Here is a 23032-nt window from a genome sequence, read left to right as displayed (position 1 = left end):
AAAATGAGACGCGTTGTTGCGCCATGGAGCGTTTGTCGCCGACTATCGTGTTAAGTCGCGTATGCTTCGCTCTCACATGTGGGTCGCTGGTGTCCTTTGCGGCTCCGGTGTCATGTGCGGCCTGTGTGGTCTTCACGCGCAGCGCTCTGTCGTTTGGCCCTTCTGAGGTTTCATGGCTTGCCTCCCCCCCCCCCCCCCCCCCCCTTACCTGTCCCCAGATATTCGTCCACATCCTGTCTCGGGTGCGGGCTCTGTTCACAGTTGCGTCTCGCACTCGCCGAGTGTGTTTATCATTTGATAATTATCGGTGTAGTGCGCATCCTACATCGTTTTACTGCGTACGCTTTCTTTTTCTTTTTTAACTTGAAAGCAACGAAAAAGCCGGCGTATGCAACGGCGAAACGGCACCTAAATTCCCATTGGGAGAGGGCATCCCCGCGACGCCGCGTCACGTGACCTCGCTCTCGATAGCCCTTTGTTATCCGCGCAAGCTCTCGCCTGCGTTCTAACTTCGCCTCGGTAATCGCTGTAAATAAATGAATGTATAAAAAAAAGCAGAATGTATTCGCAAGGGAAAAAAAGTTGTCGGTATTGAGTTTCGAACCTACGACCTCACGCTCGGAAGCCCTACCAACTGGCCTAAACCAGCGTTGGCTTATAAAGCTTCAGCGCACTCGCTTGCACGCGAGGAGTTCATAAGGACCGGTCCAGCGGCGTTCAATTGTAGATTCATGCTTTCGCATTCGCAACTCGTAAGAAGTGCTTAGCTGTGCTCGAATTTTTCTTCTTTCTAGAACAGGCAGCCGTTGTGTCTCTTAGCTCTGTTCTGTTCTCCTCTCTGTGATCTCTTGTTTATGATTTTATGCGTACAAACCTATGGTAATGTGCAGCAGCCGGTATGAATATCGCAGGAGAGCGAGACCGTGAGATACGAGTAGCCTACATACCGTATGTCCTTAAGCGACTCGCACAACTTTCTGAGCTGGAGCGAGTACCACTCCCACCTGATTGCCTTCGCGGCCTCATGGCTCCGCAACACGTATATACAACTCCTTTATAGAAAACCAAAACCAAAACTGGTTTGCGGAATAGCTATAGTGTAGTGTAAATTATTTAGGGCGTTCTGACACATGCCGTTTTTTTTTCCCCCATGGTTTTCGACTTCCAGGAAATGAACAGTCGGTATACTCAAGACTTTTTACCGCCGCGCACCTTCATCTACAACCACCTAAGGTCCACTGGCTCGCGTGCGTGTGAGTGTCACCCAAGTAGCGTAACTTGCAATCCTTTGGGGAAAAAAAAAAAAGGGGGGGGGGGGGGGGGGACCCAGCGCAAGAAAGACAAGGACTAAAAAGGGCGACACGCACAACTGTCTCTGTCCTTTTTCTTTTTTTTGCGCTGTGTACCTCTTTTTTCCTTACTGAATCACGGAACACGCCCGAGCTTCCACGCTAAGCAACTTGCAAATCATCGAGTCATGTCGTACCACCTTGCCTTCCCCGCGAAGCACTTCTAAGCGAGTGATAATTGCCGCGGTATCATTGGCCCCCCCCTCCCCCACTGCGTGTCCTCTGTGTGTGCCAAGGAGAGAGAGAGAGAGAGAGAGCAATAAAAGTGGTATACCTGCGACGGTGGCTTCGCTGTTGAGAACGAGTTCGCCGCGGATTCGATTCCCGATCGCACTTCAATCGCTCGTTCAGCGAACTTTCGCATGCACGACTATTATGTGCATGCAGCCCTGCCACATCGGCGAAGCCACCGCTGAACGGCGGGCAAACAACTCGCGTCTATCTCGGCACGCTCTCGCCTCAGTCGCTGTATGCTCGGGCTGCACTGTATACAAATATATGCTAACCGCAATCGAGGTGCGACGCGAGCGCGCGCAACCCCCGCCTTTCGCGCTGCAGCCTTGGCCGCAACTCGCGCTGTCACTGAAGGAGCAGCGTCGGAACATGTAAGGTCGTCGAGTCCTCTGCCGCCTGCGAGGACGAAGCGCGGGCGGAAGAAAAAAGAAGGAAGGAAGGAAAATGAATGACCGGATGAGCGAAAGGACAAAAAGTGGCGCAGCGGTGGTGGGTTTGCTCGGGGCGATTGCGGCCTGAGTGTCCCCATCGAGACGGAATGTCCGAGGGTGAACATCCGCGGTCGGTCTCGTTGGACACTTCGTCTGGGTTGTTTTTGACATAACCGCGCCCTGAATGCTCGCTGTGGGCCTCGCGTATATTGGAAATAAATGTAGACGGAAAGATCATTTGTCACCGGATATATATATATATATATATATATATATATATATATATATATATATATATATATATATATATATATATATATATGTATATATGTATGATCAACCGGAGAGGTTGTGGGTTCGTCTCCCGCCCGCGACAAATTATCTTTTCGTCCACTGTTATTTCCATTTTCTTTATTATTTTCTCCGTTTCAATTTCAAGCACGGCGAATGTGCCCTGTGCTTTCCTTGGCTTCATTGTCTGTTGACTTTATATGGTCATGACTATATATATATATATATATATAGTGTGTGTGTGTGTGTGTGTGTGTGTAATGATGCCGGTAGTTGTAGTCCTTAGCGGACTGAAGGATTAGTGGAATATGAGAAACGTATAGGTGTTTCTTTGTTCTTTGTTCCTTCTCGTTGCTGCTGCTTTTTTAGTTTTCTAGCTGCGACATGCAGACTTAGCCCTTGTCCGTTTCTTTCTAGTAAGGAGGATATATCGCCACGGGTACTGTAACCGCGTCTCTCCTTGTACTCGCCGCGGTAGCGCAGTGGCCTTGCGCTGAGTACTGAGCTCGAGGACGCGGGTGCGATCCCCGCCGCGGCGGCCACATTTGGATGGGAGGCGAAATACGAGAACGCGCTGGCGTGTACTTGTAAATTTAGTTGCGCGTTGAAGAACCTCGGGTGATCAAAATTAGTCCCGAGTCCCTCCACTTATGCGTCCTGCGTGTCTCGTAATCAGATCGTGGTTTTGGCACGTAACCTGCCCCCTACCGCTTTTCTCAGCCCCCCCTGCCTCCTCGCCCCCCCCCCCCCCACCCCCAGACACGCACACACCACCTCACTGCAAAAATAAGGAAAAGATTAACTGCCTTTCTTGTCGATAGGACACCAGAACTTTCCCGTTGCCAAGGAAAAACGACGAGCAAGGAGAGGATAATAATAATAATAATAATAATAATAATAATAATAATAATAATAATAATAATAATAATAATAATAATAATAATAACGAACACATCCGAAGTACGAAGATGTGCCAGCTGAAGTTTTTATTTCTTTTTTTTTTACATTCTCTGTGACAGCGTCGTTTCTCCTTTTCAGGTGCATTTATGGAAGAGGCAGAAAGTACATACGTGCGAAATCGCAATGTCCACCTGGTTAATTGCAGGGATCGGCTATTTCCACGATGCTCGCGGGCATTCGTTCCACTTAGGTTGCACTTAGTAAGTGGATAACAGCCTCGCAAATATGTTCCGCTTACTGTGTACAGCTCGCGTGGAACGAAATTAAAAGCGTATCGAAAGATGGAATCGGGAAGCGATTAGCAGTAGTTTTAACTGGATGCGTCACAGGCTGGATCGAGCCACCGTTTCGACCGCGAGGCGTGCTTTCCTATAGTCGGGGGGTCCCTCTGTGGCAACGTTGGCTCCAGCCTGTGGCATTCCTTTTTGTTCTTCCACTGTCGATCTTTGCTGTATAAACTTGCGTTTTTTTTTTTTAAAGCTAGAATCACCACTGTATAATCACTAACTTTAAAGTCAAGGGTTTAACGGAAGCTCGTGAGATCGGGATTAATCATGTAGTCAAAGATAAAAGTGTATACATAAACAACAAAAATACGAAGACACACGTTTCGTCTTGCCCTGCACGAGCCTTGTTCACAATCGGCACTTGATTCCACGCAGGCCTCGCTCACAAGATTGTGAACGAGACTCCCGTACGGGGAGCCGTAAGGTCTCATGTCATTTGTTGCGTGTAGGCGGCGTCCATTTTTACCTTCGAATACCGTGACCTTACTATAGGTATAGCCTGCACATTTGCTTTATATGTGTGTATTCAGAGCCCATTCCCTTCTGCAATACCATTGGCCCTGGGGAACCACTACAGGCACGAACTGTTTTTAAAGAAAGAACGTAGCTTCTCGCATGAAAATTGGGCACTCACATATGTGTTTGTGACCGCTTGGTAACAGCACGGCTCGTTATAGTAGTCCTAACGTTCGGACTTTTTTTTTCAAAGGTTCCAATTTGGCTCACTCTTCTGTGAACAAATGCAGTCCATTCTTTTTAAAGCGTTTAGCGTTCTCTGGGAAGTTGCACCGATTTCGCGTGACTGTCTAACCGGTTTAGTGGGCTGACCGCCCAAGATAGCGCAGCATAACATAGAGCCTCTAACGCGCGAGGCAAGTGGATACTACTTCGAGCACCACTTCCTCGAGGACCGACATGGAACCTCTTTCAGCGTCTCTTATCTAAATGAGTAAATAATCCACCCATAAGACCCATGGCACCGCCCATATAGTGGCACAAATAAACTTGTGTGAAAGCACGCTAAACGTATTCTTCGGTAGCAACCGGAATTGGTTCTTTCGTAAATTTTTATAGTTGAGTGCAGTACTTGGCTACAAACGGCCATCGGTATACGCGTTCAGACCATACCTAGCGACAGTGACGAGCGTAGATTTGCACAGCAACGTGGCGCGACGTCACCAAGTGATAACGTACCAATTTCTCGTTTATTTATGCGAAATCACTATGTGTGCCCCATTCCGCGAAAACCCGTCGTACTGGCGTGACCGAAAGGTGGTACCAAACATGGCCGACGGCGCAAAAAGTAAAACACGTAAAAAATAAACGCTCGGGTTGACGTCAAACTTGTCGGGGATGTTCCTGTAAACAAAGTAAAATTAATAACTTCGAAAATAAAAATCTGGTACATTTCGGTCTGGGTGTGAGTCAAACCCGGACCGCCGGGGTGCGAGACGAGCACGCTTCCCGGACGCCATGGCGGCTCCACGGTTCTGGCTGACTAAAAGTGTGCCTAGTGTCTGCGTCATCGCACACGTCACGTCGCATATTGCTCTGCGGCTCGGGAGATGGCGTCGCGTTCCGGGTAGTGGTAAGGCAGCGGTAATGCCTTTAGGCCCCTGCAGGCTGCTGGGGTCCGTGGCAGCAGGTGCAGGAGGAGATCTGCCTGGAGGCCCTCGTCGCAGTGACGTTACCCTAGAGATGTCGGTGGTGTCGATAGACTTCTCGGCTGGGGGGGGGGGGGGGGGGACGCCGTGTTCTGAGCCCAAAGGACCGTGAAGCATTCTTAGCCCAAAAGGCCGAGAAGTGATAAAGGTGTGGCCTAGTGCGTGCGTCATGGGCCACGTGACGTCGCAGCCAGTGGGGAGGAGGGGGCATCGCGTCAGGAGTCTTCATAATGAACGCATTCACGACGTTCCGAGGTTTATACAAACGGTATAACGCTTTCGCATTGCCACACGTAAGCGGTCTGAAGTGTCCCTGCCGATCTTTTTTTTTTAAACGAATTCATTCATTCATTTTTGTAAACGAATTCATTCTTCGATGATGGTTTACAACTGGTTTAGTAAGCGCAATGAACCAGACAAAAAAAAAATTTTTTTCAGTTACTTTCTCAATATACGACATCGCATAGAGGGTTAAACAGATGGAAATTTGACCTTCATTTTCATTTTCGTTTAGTAATCAACCTCCTAAACCTATCACACCGCGATATTAACGAAAACGAGAGTTTTGAACGAATACGTTATCAGCCTACCCTGAATTAGTGTTTCGCTTTATAGTCTACTAATAAACATGAAAGAACTTCAACGTTAACTAACTAAACTAGCCTTTCGCCGTCCTGCTCACGCCTTTCGCGCGTGTACACTCTCTTTCTAGCGCGGCGGCCGTACCTCTGCGTTTCCCTTTCCTTTGACCCCGAAACGTTTTATCTCCGGGCGTGTCCGCGTCTGGTGCGGCCGTCCGACTGGCCGCCTTTTACTTCCGCCGCCGTCGGTTCGGTCTGACCGCGTGCTGCTAGCCTTGAACTTGTTCTACCGGCACGGCGTTTTGTGCCGCTTTGTGGGGGCGGTCGCTGGCTCGCTGCTGCCTGTTCCCACTGACGCAAAAGTGGGAGGGGGGGGGGGTTGTTCGCTCGATGAAGTCTAGCAGTGCTTATGCGGCTTAAGCTTGGAGGATAACAAAGAAGCTTGAGAAGAAAACCGCGCAGCGAGCGATGGAACGAGAGAAAAAGACGTGGTGGGCGTGACGTCAAGAGACCGAAAGACAGCGGAATGGACTAGGAAGTTGAACAGGTGGAGCCGATATTCTAATTGGAATTAAGACGTGTAGTTGGGCAAGCCAAACGAAGCGTATAGAGCAGATGATCGGTGGTTTGATTCTGCGGTTACAAAACCGGTTTACCCAGGGAAGTGAAACGCAGTATATATATGATGGCCGATAAATTTTAGGTGGTACGATATGAGATTACGAAATATCCGGGCATACGATGTAGCGAGCGAGCGCAAGACGGGTAAAAGGAGGTCGCTGGTGAGGAGGCCTTCGACCCGTGTTTGGACGTGAAAGAAGGTGACCATGATTGTGATAATCCTGCGTCCTACTAAGCCCAGGTCATCAAAGGAAATAACCTGTCAGATGTCGGATAGAATAGACACGGGAGGGGGGAAGCTCTGCGTCCGGCAGCAACCGTTCTCAGTTGTGTACATTCGCGGTCACTTTACATGCACGTCTCTCGCTCAGCCGCACAAGACAGAAATACCGCAGGAAAACGGACACTTGAGCCGCCAGCGTTTCGACGAGGGTCTCTGACAAGGACGAGCAAGTCGAAACGTTGGCTCCAGAGACGTCCCTTGTTCGACCGTTGTGTCGTAGCCGCGCAGAAAGAATAATTGGCCGTAGCCACGAGAATGAGGACCATGTGTAGCAGTGGAGTGCGACGGCAGTTAATCGCTTGGTACCGTGTAAGCAGTGTGCATGACAGAGACCAGCAGGTGTTCGCGATGTTTTTGGTTTTTTAACGCTTTGGAAAATGAACCCGTTCGCTCGGCCTCACCTTATTGGTCAGAATGGTGCTTTCGCCATCAAAAAGGCGGTGCGGATGGACCAATCACGTACGCGATGCCACGCGAACGGTTCGCTTTCCGGAGAAGCACCACGCGTGAAGGAATCCGCTCTTGTTCCCCAGCGATGACGCCATTGCTCGCGGCTATTTCGTGAAAGAACGACTTGAACGGAGTGCATTGTTGCCAGCGATCCGCCTTGAGGTTTGCTTGCAGGCTCCGGTCACGATGGTTCTTTATCTTTTGCGTTTAATTTTCGGCGCTCGGTGCCCTGTATCGATCGCCGTCTGCAGCCTTTGGAAAAGACCGTTGTGTTTACTTATACCCGTCGTTCTCGTTTGATCCCGCCTTTTGTATCGTACCCGACGCGCTCCGAACGAACGCGCGCTCGACAGCTGTGTTTGCTTCGTGGCGCACGCCTTGGCATCGAGTCATTGGCACAATGCCTTCTCCGTTCGGAGACAGGCCGACCCAGGGTGGAAAGGGGTACGGAAAGAGGAGGTGGTGATGGTGTTTGCGCGCGGGGAGTTCCCTCCACCTGCCACCGCGCGTTGCCGCTTGCGTGCTGCACCGGCTGCGTTTCGTAACTGCCGCTGCAATCTCCACCGATTCACTCCCCCCTCCCTCCCCGTCACACCACTTTTGTCTCGGCGCCGGCACGTCTCGTGTTAGTCGCCATAGTAGCCGCCGAAGTTTAATTTCGTTGGTCCCTCGGGCGCGAGCGGCTCTGGTTTGCACGTCTTGCAAGTCTCCTCTGCCCTTCTCTCGTCCGCCCTCACCCTCGAATCCTCCTGCAACACCCCTCCCCCCCACCTCCACCTGCCCCTCTCGTCTCCTCCGTCGTCTAGACTATAAACGTTGGTTTAGACTACGTCACCGACTCGCTCTGCCTCTTTCTCACACTTCTTCTTTCGCCCCTCTCCGTCTTTCTCATCCTCGCACTCCCCCCCCCCCCCCTCCTCTTCCACGAAATGGCGAGGCACGCATCCATCTTCTGACGTCGGCTGGCTTCATTCGTCTAGCATTTCTTTTCTTTGTGGGCGACTGCGGAAACGCGTGCGCATGTTCCGGTGACTTCACTTCGTACGGCGGACACGTGCTCTACTATCGGCGCCGTTGTTTACGCGAACCGTTGCCACTGGAGTGTTGTTTTCGCGCGCTTTATATATATATACACTATTGCGGGCTCCGCGAGGGACCTCGCGGAGTGTCGCGGGAATCTCTTCGGGCCCCGTATACGCAGTCCGATGATTACGCGGGACCCCGTCTGTTGGATATCGTCGCAGTTTGAAAAATTTGTGACTGTCCCCGCGGTGGGAAAGTGTTCCGTTTCCACGGAGGGACTCCGGCTCGAAGCTTGGACGTCGCAGCTTCGTCGCACCCTGCCCGAGTCGTCGTGCAGGAGCGGCTTCGTTCTTCTGCGAGGAGGAGAGCGAGCGGCCCTCCCGGCGAAGAGGCGACAATGATGAACCTCGATCGCATCAAACCTGCCCGCAGCGGAAGCCCCACGGTGCCCCACTTGGCCTTCCAGTGTCTCGAGGGGCTCATCCAGAACAGGGACCACGTGTGGAGCCTGCTGGGAAAGGTCGGTGTGTACGCGTGGGGAGCCCACGCGGTTTTTGCAGGCGTGCAGTTTGAGGGGGAACGGGACGTCGTGCAGGGGATATCGCGTCGGGGTTCTCGTTTTAGACGTGAGTCCGCGTGTCTTTGTTATAGCGGGTCACTGTTCCACAGTTTGTCGACGACGGGTATAAGAAAGTACTTCGCCGTTATTCCTGCGTCCGGACACACCGCTTTTGGTGCGGCTTCTTGTACCCTTTAGACAAACGTTGCCGCTCGCGCGCGTCGCCATTTATATAGACTGCCAGCTCATTGAGCTTTGCTGAGACCAACTCCAACTGATTACGGCGAGAATGAAACCTGATTTTTTTAAACATTAGGAGCCTTTTATTCTTGTAGTTCGGCTTCATGCAGTGCTCTTTTAGCCTCGACCTATCTTCCCGCCGCGCCTTTGCCGGGATGCTCTCAAACGACTTGTCTCAGATGGCCGATGTGATTACCGTTGACATCTTTGAATCCAGTGGTCTTGCCTCGCATATGTTCGCGCTTCTTGTGAGGTTTCCTTTTCTCTCCGTTTCTGCTTTAATCTAGGACGTCGGTCATTTTTTTATACCGTTCCTATAAACAGGTCTAAAAAAAACAAAAACAAAAAAAAATGACCGACGTCCTAGATTAAAGCAGAAACGGAGAGAAAAGGAAACCTCACAATAAACAGGTCACCCGCCGTGGTTGCTCAGTGGCTATGGTGTTAGGCTGCTGAGCACGAGGTCGCGGGATCGAATCCCGGCCACGGCGGCCGCATTTCGATGGGGGCGAAATGCGAAAACACCCGTGTACTTAAATTTAGGTGCGCGTTAAAGAACCCCAGGTGGTCGAAATTTCCGGAGTCCTCCACTACGGCGTGCCTCATAATCAGAAAGTGGTTTTGGCACGTAAAACCCCATAATTCTTTTTTTTTTTATAAACAGGTCGTCGTCCTCGCATGCAGACGAGCACGCATCGCACAACGTCATTCCGGGATCCTTACAAGACATGCGTTTGCACGTGTTGACTGTATAGTGTTATAGATGCACGGGGTGATCATTTTTAAGTTTTACGAAATTAAAAAAAAAAAAGTTCGCCAATGCCGGATAGCGTAATTCTTGTCCTTGAGCTGTATTATTCGAACGGGCGGACATTACCAGTTCGGGAAATTGAAACACGTGTTCAAATAATTAACGAAAATTTGCTGAGTGGCTTCTTAATTGGTTACTTCACGGCACACATCGCAATTTAACGAATTGTAGGGACGGTGAGCTTGCAAGACGGGAGGACACCAGTTTGGAAGTAAATGAAACAACAGTGCATTTTTACGGTGAGTTTCGTGGCTCATGTCTCCTAACCGGTGTCATTCTGGAAATCCATTCCAAGTGGATACGCCTGGCTAACTCAAACTCAACTGCTACAATTGGTAAATGACAATGTGTGCCGTAAAGTAATTAATTGCGGAGTTAACTCGTGAATCGTTGTTAATTAGTTGAAGATGTGTTTCTATTTCTCTTGCTTACATATTGTCCGCCTCTCTGAATAATCCGCCTCAAGGACTAGCATTCTGTTAAATTCAACAGGTATTTTTTTTTTAAATCCATAATACATAAAAATGATGACCCTGTAGGAGCTAAATGGTAAGCCTGCTAGTGAGTTCCGCGCTTTTAAGCTCGAGGTCACGGGTTCGATTCCGGCGGTGGCGTCCGCATTCCGACGGAAGCGGAAAGCAAAATAACGTTCGTGTACTTAGGTTTAGATGCACGTTAAGGAAGCCCAGGCGGTCTAAATATATTCGGAGTCTTCCCCCCACTACGGTGTGCCTCATAATAAGACGGTGGTTTCGGTACGTGAGATTTCATGATTTAACTAATTTAATTTTCTTTTTAACTGGTATAGTGACTTGAGGCACAAGTTCACCCCCCCCCCCCCCCCATATCCGCCGATTCCGACGCACCATGTACGTCGACAATTTGTTTCCTTTTGTATCTATATGCATACATACATGCCCGTGCAGCGACATCATTATGTCATGCCGCACTTGTTACGTTCGTATGGATGCATAAACTGCGTATATATACACTCCTTTCCCGCAAGTGATGACTCTCTTCGGTTGCCCCTGAAGCAGCATCGATTGTGCCATAGGAGTTGCCTTTCGCATCGTTAATACTTTCTTCATAGTATCCTGCGTTTTATATGTAGTCTTTCCTCGTCGATTTAATCGCCCTGCGCTCTCTCTATCTAGTCTATGTAGCCACTCCCCTTTCGCATTGTACGTGCCCGTCGCTGTACTGCAGCGCACTTGTCCCTGCGTGACAGTCGTTTCGACCGCACGTACATACGTAGCGACCGTCGATCAATTTCCTCCGACGGAAACGTTAAGCGCGCTGTCGTATTCGGGGAACCGCGCGCGCAGCCGTCGTGTTCTTCCATGACGTCGACTGAGAGCGGGCGGCCATTTAGGGAATCGGGTTAGGCTAATGGAGGCAGCTGGGGGCGTTCGTCGATTTCCTCGTGGGCAGCTCGGAGACAACAGGCAGGAAAGCGAGGAATTACGCATTCGTGTATGTACGCGATGTCGGCGTGACATCGGCATATATTGACAGGATAGTCACGTCTTTCTTTCCCCCCTCCTCTCTCTCTCTCTCTCTCTCCGTTCACATAATTTGCCGCTTAGTTTTATGCGCTTGTTGACAATTTGCCGATATCCATATATGACTGTATACACTCTTAATCGCGTTACGCATAAGTTTCATTATGTAAGTGGAACGTTCTTTATTTATTTATCTATTTTTTTTTAATATGAAATTCTGAGGCTTTGTTTCGCGCGTTCCGAAACCGCGATCTCATTGTGGCGCATGCCGTGTAGCTGGGATCGAACCCGCCACCTCGAGGCTAAGCAGCGCAACGGCAACTAAGCTGCCATAGCGGGTGCCCTTTTTCGTTTAATTTTACGTTTAGTTGGCGGTGCGTATACCTATGTGCAACGAGGTGCAGGATGTCTCACTTATCGGAACTTACGTGGCGAATAACATTCGCGAGGAGCTCGGAAGCAAGAGCCGACGCTGAAGTGTATACATTTCGTTCCACGTGTAGGTTTCGCTTATAGTTAAACGGAACAGTGTTGCAGGTATGCGTTCCACTTAGTGGAGTAGATCTGTGCGGAACAAAAAGTAAGTGTGTCAACAGTAAGTAAGTAAGAATAATGACCGTGAGAACCAGAGGCTCGACCTTCCTCTCTCTCTCTGTAATATATATATATATATATATATATATATATATAATGTGTGTGTGTGTGTGTGTGTGTGTGTGTGTGTGTGTGTGTGTGTGTGTGTGTGTGTGTGTGTGTGTGTGTGTGTGTGTGTGTGTGTGTGTAATATAGCAATCGCACAAAGCCACCAGACAATGAGGCCATGGGAAAATAAAGCCGTTATGTTTAGTTAAAGCGTCAAAGTAATAAGGAAGCGGGAAATGAACGGGCGGACGCAAATACAACGTTCCGCACCTTCCGCATCGCGCTTGAGGAAGCGCATAATTAATGCGGAAGATGGTGAGGGCCCGCCGCGATATGTAGAGCCCGGATGGCCAGTGTACACGCAACGCGTTCATCCCGCGCTTATAACTTGTGCCAAAATATGCAAATATGCAAAATACACCAAGAATATGCGAGTGCCACCCCTGGGCAAAACCAAGCGCAGAATCAAAACATATGTGGCGCTTTTTGTGTGTGTGTGTGCGTGTGTTTTGCGATTTTTCTTTCACGCTTGACAAAAAAAGCTTTTATGTAGCAAGCAACGGAAAGTTAGATCGTGGAATTTTTTTTTTTCACTGTGGTCTACGCTTTTCTCGTTGACATTTCTTGCTCTGAATATGTTCAGAAGTTGATTAATGAATAATAACTAAATACGTAGTTTGACGAATTACAAAATAAAAAGAAATAGTCGGAGTCGCTCAAAGCGACGGCAAACAACATTACCTTAGTTCCGTCCAGCTACGTGGCACTTGCATATATTTTTTTTTTTATTTTGGCACAAGTGCACCTGGGACACATGATGTATAGGTATGGCGTCGCGTTGCCGAGCTCGAGCTTGCGGGTTCGACTCGTGGCACCGGAAGCTGCATTTTGATGGGACCAATAGGCGAGAACGCTCGTCTATACATAGAATCAGGGGGCACCTTGAAAATCCCCAGGCGGTGAAAATTATCCGGAATGCCCCCCCCATCCCCTTCATACCCGCTGTATGAGCCGTAATCAGATCGTGATTTTGGCACATAGTAAAAGCCCCGAATTTAATTATTAAAATTTAATTAAGATGTGGGGCCTTTTCAGATCTTTTATATCCGCAGCGAATTGTCTTTCTTTCGTTCGACTTCATTTTTTTAATCTTATTATTTCTACATTTAAATTGAAAGTGACATTTAATTTCGCCCATATATACGCTCGCTTTCCGTGCGGACTCAGTCATTGTCTGTTCACTTAGTGCGCTTGTTACGAGCGTGCATAGCAGTACTGTACGATGTGTCACGTGTGGGCGATAGTATCGTTCATGCCTTATTATTGCTTTTTTGTTTTATTTGTTTGTTTCGGTCCCACCTGATGGTCACGGACATGTAGGCACGCGATAGGACGTATACGATAACGTAGAACTCGCAGTTCGGCACGTTCTCAGTAACCTCGACTACTCGATCTGGATTACCACATACAGATCTCGTTCGGTGATTCTCCGCGGCCACGCCGACATCCGAGCCCCGAGCTAAGGAAAGTGCGCGTAGTACATCCACGTCCTAGAACGTTCTTGTCTGCAGTAAGCGCGCGTAGCTGCTTTTCCTGTCTTTTTTTTTTTTTAACTAAACGCAGACGCCAAACGCCAAAGCTTCCGGTTTTTCCCTACAAAAATTGAACGGCCAAGTGAGGCAACGGTGTGATGCCTCGGAGTTGTTCGGCGAAGCGGAAGCACGCAGATCTTCAGCGGTTTTTTTTCCGCAGCTGTATAGTCGTCGTAAATGTACGCATCCATTTCGCCGTACATATTACCGAGGGAAAATTAATATCCGTGCCCAGGGCTTGATAAGCATTATTTTTTTTTATTAGGAAACGTAGAAAGGGGTGTCTCGTCTATGTTGTGGCAACTCGAAGAGACGCTCTCTATTATTATTATTATTATTATTATTATCATCATCATCATCATCATCATCGACATAGTATGCTGACGGCACACGTGACCGGGCGATTCTTGGGATCGCAGGCTCACTGCTCTTGAGGCGCGTGCAAAGCGATCTACATATATGGTGAGCACACAGTGCCCCCTCCCTCCCCCTCCCGCCCCCCTGCAGTGTGCCCTCGTTATACATCCGAAAGCGTGCGCCGCCCGCGTGCGTGGTCTCGATAGACCGGTCGTGCTTTTTTGGCGTCCGACGTTTTGGACACGTGACCCAGACCTGTAGCCCACATACGAGAAACCCGGCTGTCTCACTAGCGAGCCGAACGTTGCTGCAGGAAAACAGAGCCGGCCGGTCGCTCTAACCATTTTTTGTTGTTGTTGTTGTTTTTCCTCTCCGTTAATGACATTGCAAGCAAGCGGTCGAGCGAACCCCCCCCCCCCCCCCCCCCCGCCCGTCTGCTGCTGTTTATCGGTGTGAAAGTATAGTTTACATAGGGTGGACTGCGTTCGTGTAGATAAATATAGCTCCGCGGAGCAGAACGAGCCTAGCCGCATGCGTTACAGAAGTCCAACGCGAGACGCGTTTTTCGGCGGGGCTGCACACGTTGTATATACAGGGTGTCCCAGATAACTTTAGCCAGCGTTTAAAAAAAATTTAAATATACGCGAATGACACATAGCTGGGCAGAACCAAGGTAATGGTGTTTGTCGTGGCTTCTTCTTCATCATCATCATCAGGCTGGTTATGCCCACTGCAGGGCAAAGGCATCTGCCATACTTCTCCAACTACCCCGGTCATGTACTAATTGTGGCCATGTTGTCCCTGGAAACTTCTTAATCTCACCCGCCCACCTAACTTTCTGCCGCCCCCTGCTACGCTTTCCATTCTCTTGGAATCCAGTCCGTAATCCTTAATGACCATCGGTTATCTTTCCTCCTCATTACATGTCCTGCCCATCTCTTTTTCTTGGTTTCAACTAAGATGTCATTAACTCGCGTTTGTTCCCTCACCCAATCTGCTCTGTCGTGGCTTAGAGATACTCAGATTATTATTTTTTTCATTCCTCCTAATTAAGTATAGTTGCTCTGAATTAATTGATGAACTTCTCAAATATTCTGAGAGAAAGTGTCTATTAGATCTTTGTAGAAAATCCTGAGAAATTACCCATACAACTTTCTGTTGCTCGATGCGTGCTGCACAGAAGTTTTCTTATTACCAAGCGTGAATGAAGCCCGCGAATACACGCAAAGTGCCTCGAGCGGCCAGTGGCGCGGAAATTTTGCGAGCATTCGCGGGCTTCTTTCACGCTCGGAAAAAACAATTTTACGTAGCCACGTACAGAGCAAACTGAGAAAACTCTATCGGGGGTTTGTCATGTCGCCCTACAATTTTCTCATTGACACTTTTCATCTTATTATAATATTTGAGAAGTTGATGAATTGAGGCTAATTAGGTAGTTAGGCGGAGTGAAAAGAAAATGATCTGAGTATCTCTAAGCCACGGCAAACAACATTACCTTGGTTCTGTCCAGCTACGTGGCATTCGCATATTTTTTTAAACGCTGGCTAAAGTTAGCTGGGACATCCTGTATAGTTGCCAAATGCGCATGCTCGTCGGTGCGCGCTGAATGTTCTCCACCGCCTCATGAAAAGAGAGAGAGAGAGAAAGCTGTTTGTTAAAAGAACGCGTAACTATAGCGTGTACATAACCACTATATAGCTTGGCTATATTAAATTACGCTTCTGCACTATACGCTCTTGCCGTGGGAGGAAGGCCCGTAAGCAAGAAAAGGCGAAACATCCAAAGGCGAGTGGCGAATACCTAGAAGTTACTGTACCAGTTCGCAGTGACGTCATGCATTATCACAGCGTATGATCGCGCGCGTGTGTGTGTGTGTATGTGAACCACGAGAAAGGAAACGGAGGAGCTCGATGTTTGTTAATCACACACACACACGCACGCGCACATTATATATATATATATATATATATATATATATATAATGTGTGTGTTTTGCGAGTGTTCGTTTATCTTAAACAAGATGTATGTATCTAGTCAGACGATGTTTCGTCGAACCCGTCTTTTGACCACATAACCTGAACATAGATCTCTCTCTCTCTTTCTCTCTCTACTAAGCCAGTGGCGTATAGTTAATTGTTCATCGCTGCAATCCTCAATCAATCAACCCTTCCCCGCCAGATGAATCGAACATGTGGTAATTTCCGCGGAGCGAATATTGCCGGTCTAACCGATGGAGGGTTTCGAGGTTCTCTCCGGGTGCTCTGTAGCGTCCGCGTTTTTACTTGGATCGCGCAATGAAGAACGGACCAACAGAAGTACCCGTCCTTCTGTATTGCGTCTCGGCGAGCTCGCACGCCTTCTGCGTCGTTCGCGCTCTCGTCGAAATGTTCGTTCCTGCATGCGCGCCTTGTAAGCGTGCGTTGATCTCGCGCTAGCGCGGGTGCGCAAACGACGGGGGAAGCCCCCCGCCCGGCTTCTACGTCACCTCGCCCTTTCTCCGCGGCCGCAACGACAGCAGCAGCAACAGCCTTTGTTTTCGTGCCGCGACGACCTTCTTCCTCCTCCGCTTCTCACCTCGTGCTTCCTCCTTGCTTCCTGCTCGCCCGTGGGCTGCTGACCGCGATCACGCGCTGTTTCCTCTCCCCGCCGCCGAGGCTGAGAGAGAGAGAGAGAGGTCTTTGCTAGCCTTTGCAGCTAACGTCGTCGTCGCCGCCGCAGCTGCTTCCGTGTTCCCCCCGCCCCCCACCCCCCCTCTTTTGAACCACGTGTCAATTTTTGTTGGCGTCCTTGGCTTGCGCAACGGCCAAGTGCGTTACATCGGAGTGAGCCGTCCACTATAATAGGCGCGTTTGTTGGTGTATGTCATCTTGGAATATACTGCGTAGTCTACACGAGTGCAAACAAGATCGAGAGCGAGAGCGCCGTGTCTCGCGAGTGGTTCGTGTGCCCTTCTGGTGTTTTCTTCTTGTTTTCGATATACACGCTATACAGTATGTGCTTGCCTGCGGCAGGCATATTACCAAGTCTTGGCTGGCACCTTATTACTGTCGTTGAAAAGAAGAGTGTGCAATCGTTGCGTATTCTACCGGTTCTAACGTGTGGGGCGGAAACTTGGAAAAACTCGGAGAGCAGGGGATAGCCGATATGATAATTACATTAGGAGGAAAAGAAAAAACAGATAGAGCTGGGCAGGCCGTGTAATGCGTAGAAAAGATAACCGGTGGACCATTAGAGTTGCGGAGTGGGTGCCAAGGGAAGGCAAGCGTATATAGTGGACGACGGCAGAAAAATTAGTTGGGGTGGGGAAATTATAGGAAATTCGCAGGCGCAAGTTGGAATCAGTTATAGCTATAACTGGAGTAAACGGAGATCGCCGAGAGAAACCTTCGTCCTGCAGTGAACATAAAGAATAGGCTGCTGCTGCTGCTGCTGCTGATAATGATGTGTTCCAAGAATACCGTTGATTTCACTATAGGAGAGCAGTGGTACGACACAAACCTCATCCGGGTAGTGTAGCGCGTGGCTCTTAAAGAAAACGTGTCTGTCGCGACGGTTGCAAAGTGATGTGACCCGTTGCATACGCGGTCAGACCGCATAGTTGGGGTCACGACTGTAGTCGCAAGTGCCGGATCGCACGCGTCTTCCTGCTTCTTTTGGGCTCGTTGCGTCGGAGAGAAGGCGGTAGACGACGTTTCCGTTTGTCACCCGGCCAAGCGTCGCCGACACCTTTGCGACATCTTTGGGACGCAAAGTAAATGGGACTCGACTCGAAACCACGACGAGGAACGCTTCGTCGAAGCTATAGCTTTCCTGTGCAGCTATAAAGTTCGCGAATGTTCGCGCTTCTGATCCCGATCGCACGCATGCATCCAATCAATTGCGGAAACATGCGCGCTTCAGCACTTTCGCATCTCGGACACCTTTCTTGTCTACCCTCTTAAAGCACTGCCGGCCAACAGCGTCGCCCGAGAACTTACAGAACGGGCCGCCTTTACATATGGCTTTGATTGTGCTGGATTGGCGAATCTACGAAGAGATCGATACGCTCATGACATACAATAAAATGACAAAACATCACCACATGGGAAGGAGGAAGTTTGCACCTACTCACTATAGGCTAAACAAAGTACAAGCAGTTGCACTTAGGCATTTACAAACGCAGTCCTATCATTCACGTGCACAAATGAAGGAATGGTATGACATTGCAGACACGAGTATTATATGCAAAGCATGCAAAAAGGAGATATGTGGGCTTGAACATATATATGCTGTGGGAGTGTGGGTCGCTCGTCCCTGGCGTTTCCTGGATTCTGTTTTCAGGAATGATTAAATCCCACGATCGTATCCCTCAAGGCCTGGCTATCCAGTGTATACGTCCGTCATAGGGCTAGGACGCTTGACCGTTTCGTCCCAACATATGGGACTATACAGGCAGGTGGAAACACCTTCTACAGGACCTGAATAAAGTTTTTTTCCTCTTCCTCCTTTTCCTCCTCTTGCTCTATACACTCTCTTAATTGCTTGCGTTTCCTTTCTTGAAAACCCTAAGCTCGTTACTTTCCTGGGGAGAATGCTGTGTCACGTTGAAAACGCGCATGCGGTTCGTGACTTGGCAGTATACACCGGGCTCGGAGCGTTAAAGAAAGAAAGGAAATGCGGGCAAGACAGATGGCGATTATCGTTGTGGGGCAAATGTACAACCCAAAGGGTCCAACTGTTTTTAGAGTGTAGCGATAAGCGATCGGAGATACCATGGCGAGTGTCTGTCGTGTCGCTCCAATCTTGCTTCCACGTCTCTCTGGACTGTGCGTTCGTGGCGCCGCCGTCGAATCTCGAAAGCTGATCAGTGCAAGGCGCCTATCACTGTAAAATAATTTATACCCAAGGCGTGTAAGAGTACAAGAGTGGAAGTTAGACAGATTTACATCATATTCACCTATAAGGGTGCAAAAAGGTGCAAGTTATATATTGATCTTGAAGGGTGTGCATTATTTTGCTCGTTAAAAATTACACCTTTTGGGGCTTACCTTGCCCCACAACCATAACCGTGATCTTTCATGCCCGCATTTCCTTAACGCTGCGAGCCCGGTACTTCCAAGTCACGAACCGCTAGCGCGTTATCAACGTGACTCAGCATTCTGGACAGGAAAGTAGCGAGCGCCGAGTTTTCGAGAAAGGAAACGCGAGCAAGGCAGGTGACGATTATCGTTGTGTGGCAAGGTACGATCCAAAGGGTGTACATCGGGAGAAATGCACTGCTACCTCAACTACTAGAAGATATAGTGCGGCGGCACGGGGTGGTGTGTAGTTTCTAAATTTGGTATAGAAGCCCATGCAGCCTTTTTGGCGTGCAGGACGCTCATGTGGCTGCAGCCCCGTGGCGTGCTCGCTCCTTGGCGTATAATCCCCGTAAATCCGTAATACCTCTCGCCACGCTATGGAGACGGCCGGTAGAGACGTCGCGGCTTCTGTGCTGCCGAGGCGCCAGCTTAGCGAGGATAAGCAGCCCTTTAATCCGATCGGCTTATCGCGTGAGCAGCGCAGCGGGAGGCAGTAAACGGTTAACCCCTGTGGCGTCGATCCGTGACGTTACGTACGAGACGTCTGTCATGGACAGATTCCTTGTTCGGATAATACGAAACGAAGCGTGTTGTACTTGTCGATCAATGATGCAGGCAAAAAAAAAGAATGGCACTCAAATAAATGACTTAGAAAGCGCCAGCTTCCTTTACTATAGCCCCCGCTCCCGCCTCGCGACTTCCTCTGACTTAGCACAGCAGGCATTGTGGGTATTTAAATTAATTGTCCGTGCAACAACACGTGGTAATGTGCGTTCTAAACAAGCGAACCAAAGGACCGGAACACTTGTAGCTTATGTAGAGCACATTCAAGCTATATACCACGCGTAAGTGACGTCACGGATGCTCCATGCTATAGTACCCGAAAATGGCGGCCACGCGGATGAAGTCTGTGCACCATATCATCAGGCGCACATCATTTTGCTTTATTTCTTCTTTTTTTTTTTGGCAGGGACCGTTCATTTTCCCCCACCGGATTATCATTGTTATCGATTTTTCGTTGGGTGCAAGATGCGACTTCCGCGCTGTCGTGCTGTCACATCCTTGGTTTTGCGCAGCTTCTTGACTTGCTGTACCGCCAAGATGGCTGCCACGATGACGTCAGTGCAAACTGTCCATATTGGCGTAAAGGTCGGGAATAAGTATGTGGTGCAACCGTCCCTCGCCGTTTGTCTCTTGTTTGTTTCCTTGTGTCTCTCCCTATATGACTGTAGGCATGTGAACTGCGTTTTTGCTGAAGTCCGCTCTAGATTTTGCGAACCTGTGACCCTACTTATTTTACAACGTATTTGTTTCTTACTGTTTTTAACATTACGTAAAACAGAGTAGCCATCACAATTGCAGGTGACTGAATGTTTCTTTTATTCCAATCAGAAATCCAAATAAAACTTTACGCAGGGACATGCAAGAGAAACAAGGACACCGGTGCAGCAGTGCTCTTGTTAAACAGGTATGATGCGTCCATGTGAAACATTATACGCCGGGCGTACCAGTCGGTACATGCGCCAGCTAGCCCAGCAAAATACCGCGGTAATGCATAACTTAAGTTCTGAAAATAACTTTGAAATCGCCGCTGATTCTTGGCGGTTTCCCTTTCTTTATTTATGATTGGCAAGGAAAAAAAATAGTTTTGTCTCTTGGAAGCAACGTGTTCCGGAGGAAACGTGGTAGTCGGCCGAGACGACCGTTCGTGACGCAAGCAGCGAGGAGGGAAAGTACAGAGCTCTGCGATCACCTCCTTTCTAAAGAGGCTTCACTCGTTCCTCGCCCGCTCTCTCTCTCCTGCGAGGAAAGCTCGCGCTTGCGCGACCTACGCGGTGGTGGGGAGATGCGCGCGCGTGATACGACGGCCGCTGCTGCCAAGCTAGCCAGGCTAGCTGTGACGTTGCCGCATGCCTGCGGTGTTTCGTCAGGCGAGCGAGACGTCACGACGACCGCAACCGGGTGGTGCGGGCCGCCGGGCGGTGACATTTCGTCGGGTTGTTCGGAAAGACCCGCTTTCCCGCTTGTTGTGGGGCAAGCCGCCTACACGAAGACTTTTCTGTCTCCGACTCGTCTCTGATTTTCTTTCTTCCCCCCTTCTCATCCTTCCTTTTCCTCCGCTCTCTCTCTCTCTGTTATTAAGGCGTGTGGTGATAGTGGTTGTTTTCTATCTCTTTCTTTGTTTGTTTATCATTTTTTAATGGCGCGTGCTGTTACTGAGCTGTTGCAACTTACTTACCCGCGCTTGCAGGCAGGGCTGTGCTTTATCGGCGAACCGCGCGTTCGGAAGTCACGAGGTTTTTGATTGCGTTATTTCACATCTCTCTCTCTCTCACTCTCTCTCTCTCTCCGCTAGCCGTTCACGACGCGTGGTGGTCACGCGTTCCAATGCGCTCGAGACGTTGCGGATCGGAAGGTTTTCAGCGCCGCCTTAATGGTGCCTGTTGCTTGTGTCTCTACCAGCTCATGGGCGATGACGACTGTGATGAAATCGCGCGTTACGCTATCGGCAACATTCGACCGTGATTTCGGCACCTGGCATATACGGCGGAGAAAGAATCTCCCTCGGCGCGCGTCATCAGGACATTAGGGGGCGGCGGGTGGGAGGGGGGGTATCTCGTAGGCGTGGTGAAATTTCGCGTGACCGCGGAGACCACGTGCTCAACCGATTAGCCAACCAAATGTGCGCTGTATTGCACGGCATGTGGAGCCAGCAGACATGTGACAACGGCTATAGGAAAAGCGGGGTAATTTAAGTGTTCTTCTTAGTTGAAATTATGAATGATAAGAAGGGAGGTGTGAGCCGACAAAAAGACAACTTGTCGTACAGATGAGAGCCGAACCCACATTTCCGTTTATTCCGTTTCTCTCTCTCTCTCTTATTGAAGGTAATACATGGACGAACTCTAACACTGGTCACGACAACTATTTCTTTCAGGGCCATTTTGTATGCTAGACAGGTTGAAAGAACTAATGTGAACAGGCTGTCATTGTCTTTTGTTCGCTTGAATAGAAATATACAGGGTGCTTCACGTAACTTGTGCCAAGGGTTTAAAAAGAACCGGTTAGCCGCAGCTGGATGAAACCAACGTCATATGGTTAATTAATGAGTTAATTAACCAAGATGAACTATGCATAATTTTTAACATTCACTTTAGGACCAAGTGCGCTTCCTTGCGTTTTAGAGGAGGTTCAGAAACGATCGATTTAATTTTTTGTGCCAACGTATGTGCTGCGTGGCGATTTTTTTTTTTTTTTTTTCGTTTAAAGAAAGCCCGCGAAATATGATATACAGCCACGTGATTGAGCCCGTGCGCTATCTATCGTGTCGCAGCGCCCTCAACCGAGTTTCGTGCGAAGGAACCGTGCGCGCGGACCGTGGCGAAGTGAGAGGCCGCGGCTCTAGGCATGGGTTTCACAGTGCGTCAGCATCTTTGGCGGTGGCACACGGAACGGAAGCACCGGTCGACGCACGGCTAACCACCTTTTTTTTATATATATCCTTGGCACAAGTTAGGTGAAACACCCTGCATATTAAACGGCTCCGCCGCGGCCAACGTGACATCGAAACGTAATTTTTGTTTTTTAGACACTGCATATATTTGGAAACATAAACGCGTTACACAACAACAGAAACACGTCAACAAACGAAACGCGTTCAACAAACCTTGCAGATCAACTGCACGGTTTCACCTTTCAGATCCTTTCTACGCGAAATTCCGCTTTAGTTTTTCGTTGTTACTTATGGGAGGCTCGAAATCTTGGGCAATTCTTCAGGCGCTCAAGGACGAAATATGGAAACATTTCTTTTTTCCCCGCAACTTTAAAAAAATTTTTGCCAATCATTCGCATCTTTAGTCGCATGTTTTCGGCACTCAAGTTTGGTCAGAAGTCTCTTTCCTTTTGTCCCATAGTTGGCTTTAAGTACATGTTCTTGATGTGTTTAGCTTGAAAAGAAAAAAAAAAAAACTTGTTTCGTGTGTCCATATAGCTCAAGTATACTTACTTCTGCATTTATAGGCGTAAAATTATCGGGTCATGTTTGAATTGCGTAGGGAAAGTGGTGTCGCATGGGAGAGCCCTATTTATATGTAT

The 23032-nt window shown here is 49.0% G+C and overlaps 1 protein-coding gene across 2 annotated transcripts in view; it reads left to right on the top strand.

Annotated features, from left to right (window-relative positions):
- The window catches only part of Lpin (phosphatidate phosphatase LPIN), a 125153-nt gene that overhangs the window by 37290 nt on the left and 64831 nt on the right, over positions 1-23032 (top strand). The window contains exon 1 of one of the 2 annotated variants that reach the window (XM_050181498.3): positions 8235-8694. The exons of the other annotated variant lie outside the window; for it this stretch is intronic. Within the exon in view, the coding sequence (XP_050037455.2) occupies positions 8572-8694 (123 nt within the window). The 5' untranslated portion in view covers positions 8235-8571. Of the gene's footprint in view, positions 1-8234; positions 8695-23032 lie in introns of those variants that run through there. 2 annotated transcript variants of the gene reach the window in all.

Source organism: Dermacentor andersoni, chromosome 7 (genome assembly GCF_023375885.2).
Source record: "Dermacentor andersoni chromosome 7, qqDerAnde1_hic_scaffold, whole genome shotgun sequence".
NCBI classification, from domain to species: Eukaryota; Metazoa; Arthropoda; class Arachnida; order Ixodida; family Ixodidae; genus Dermacentor; species Dermacentor andersoni.
Note: the sequence above shows the minus strand (reverse complement) of the source record. Positions and strands in the feature narration are given on the sequence as shown.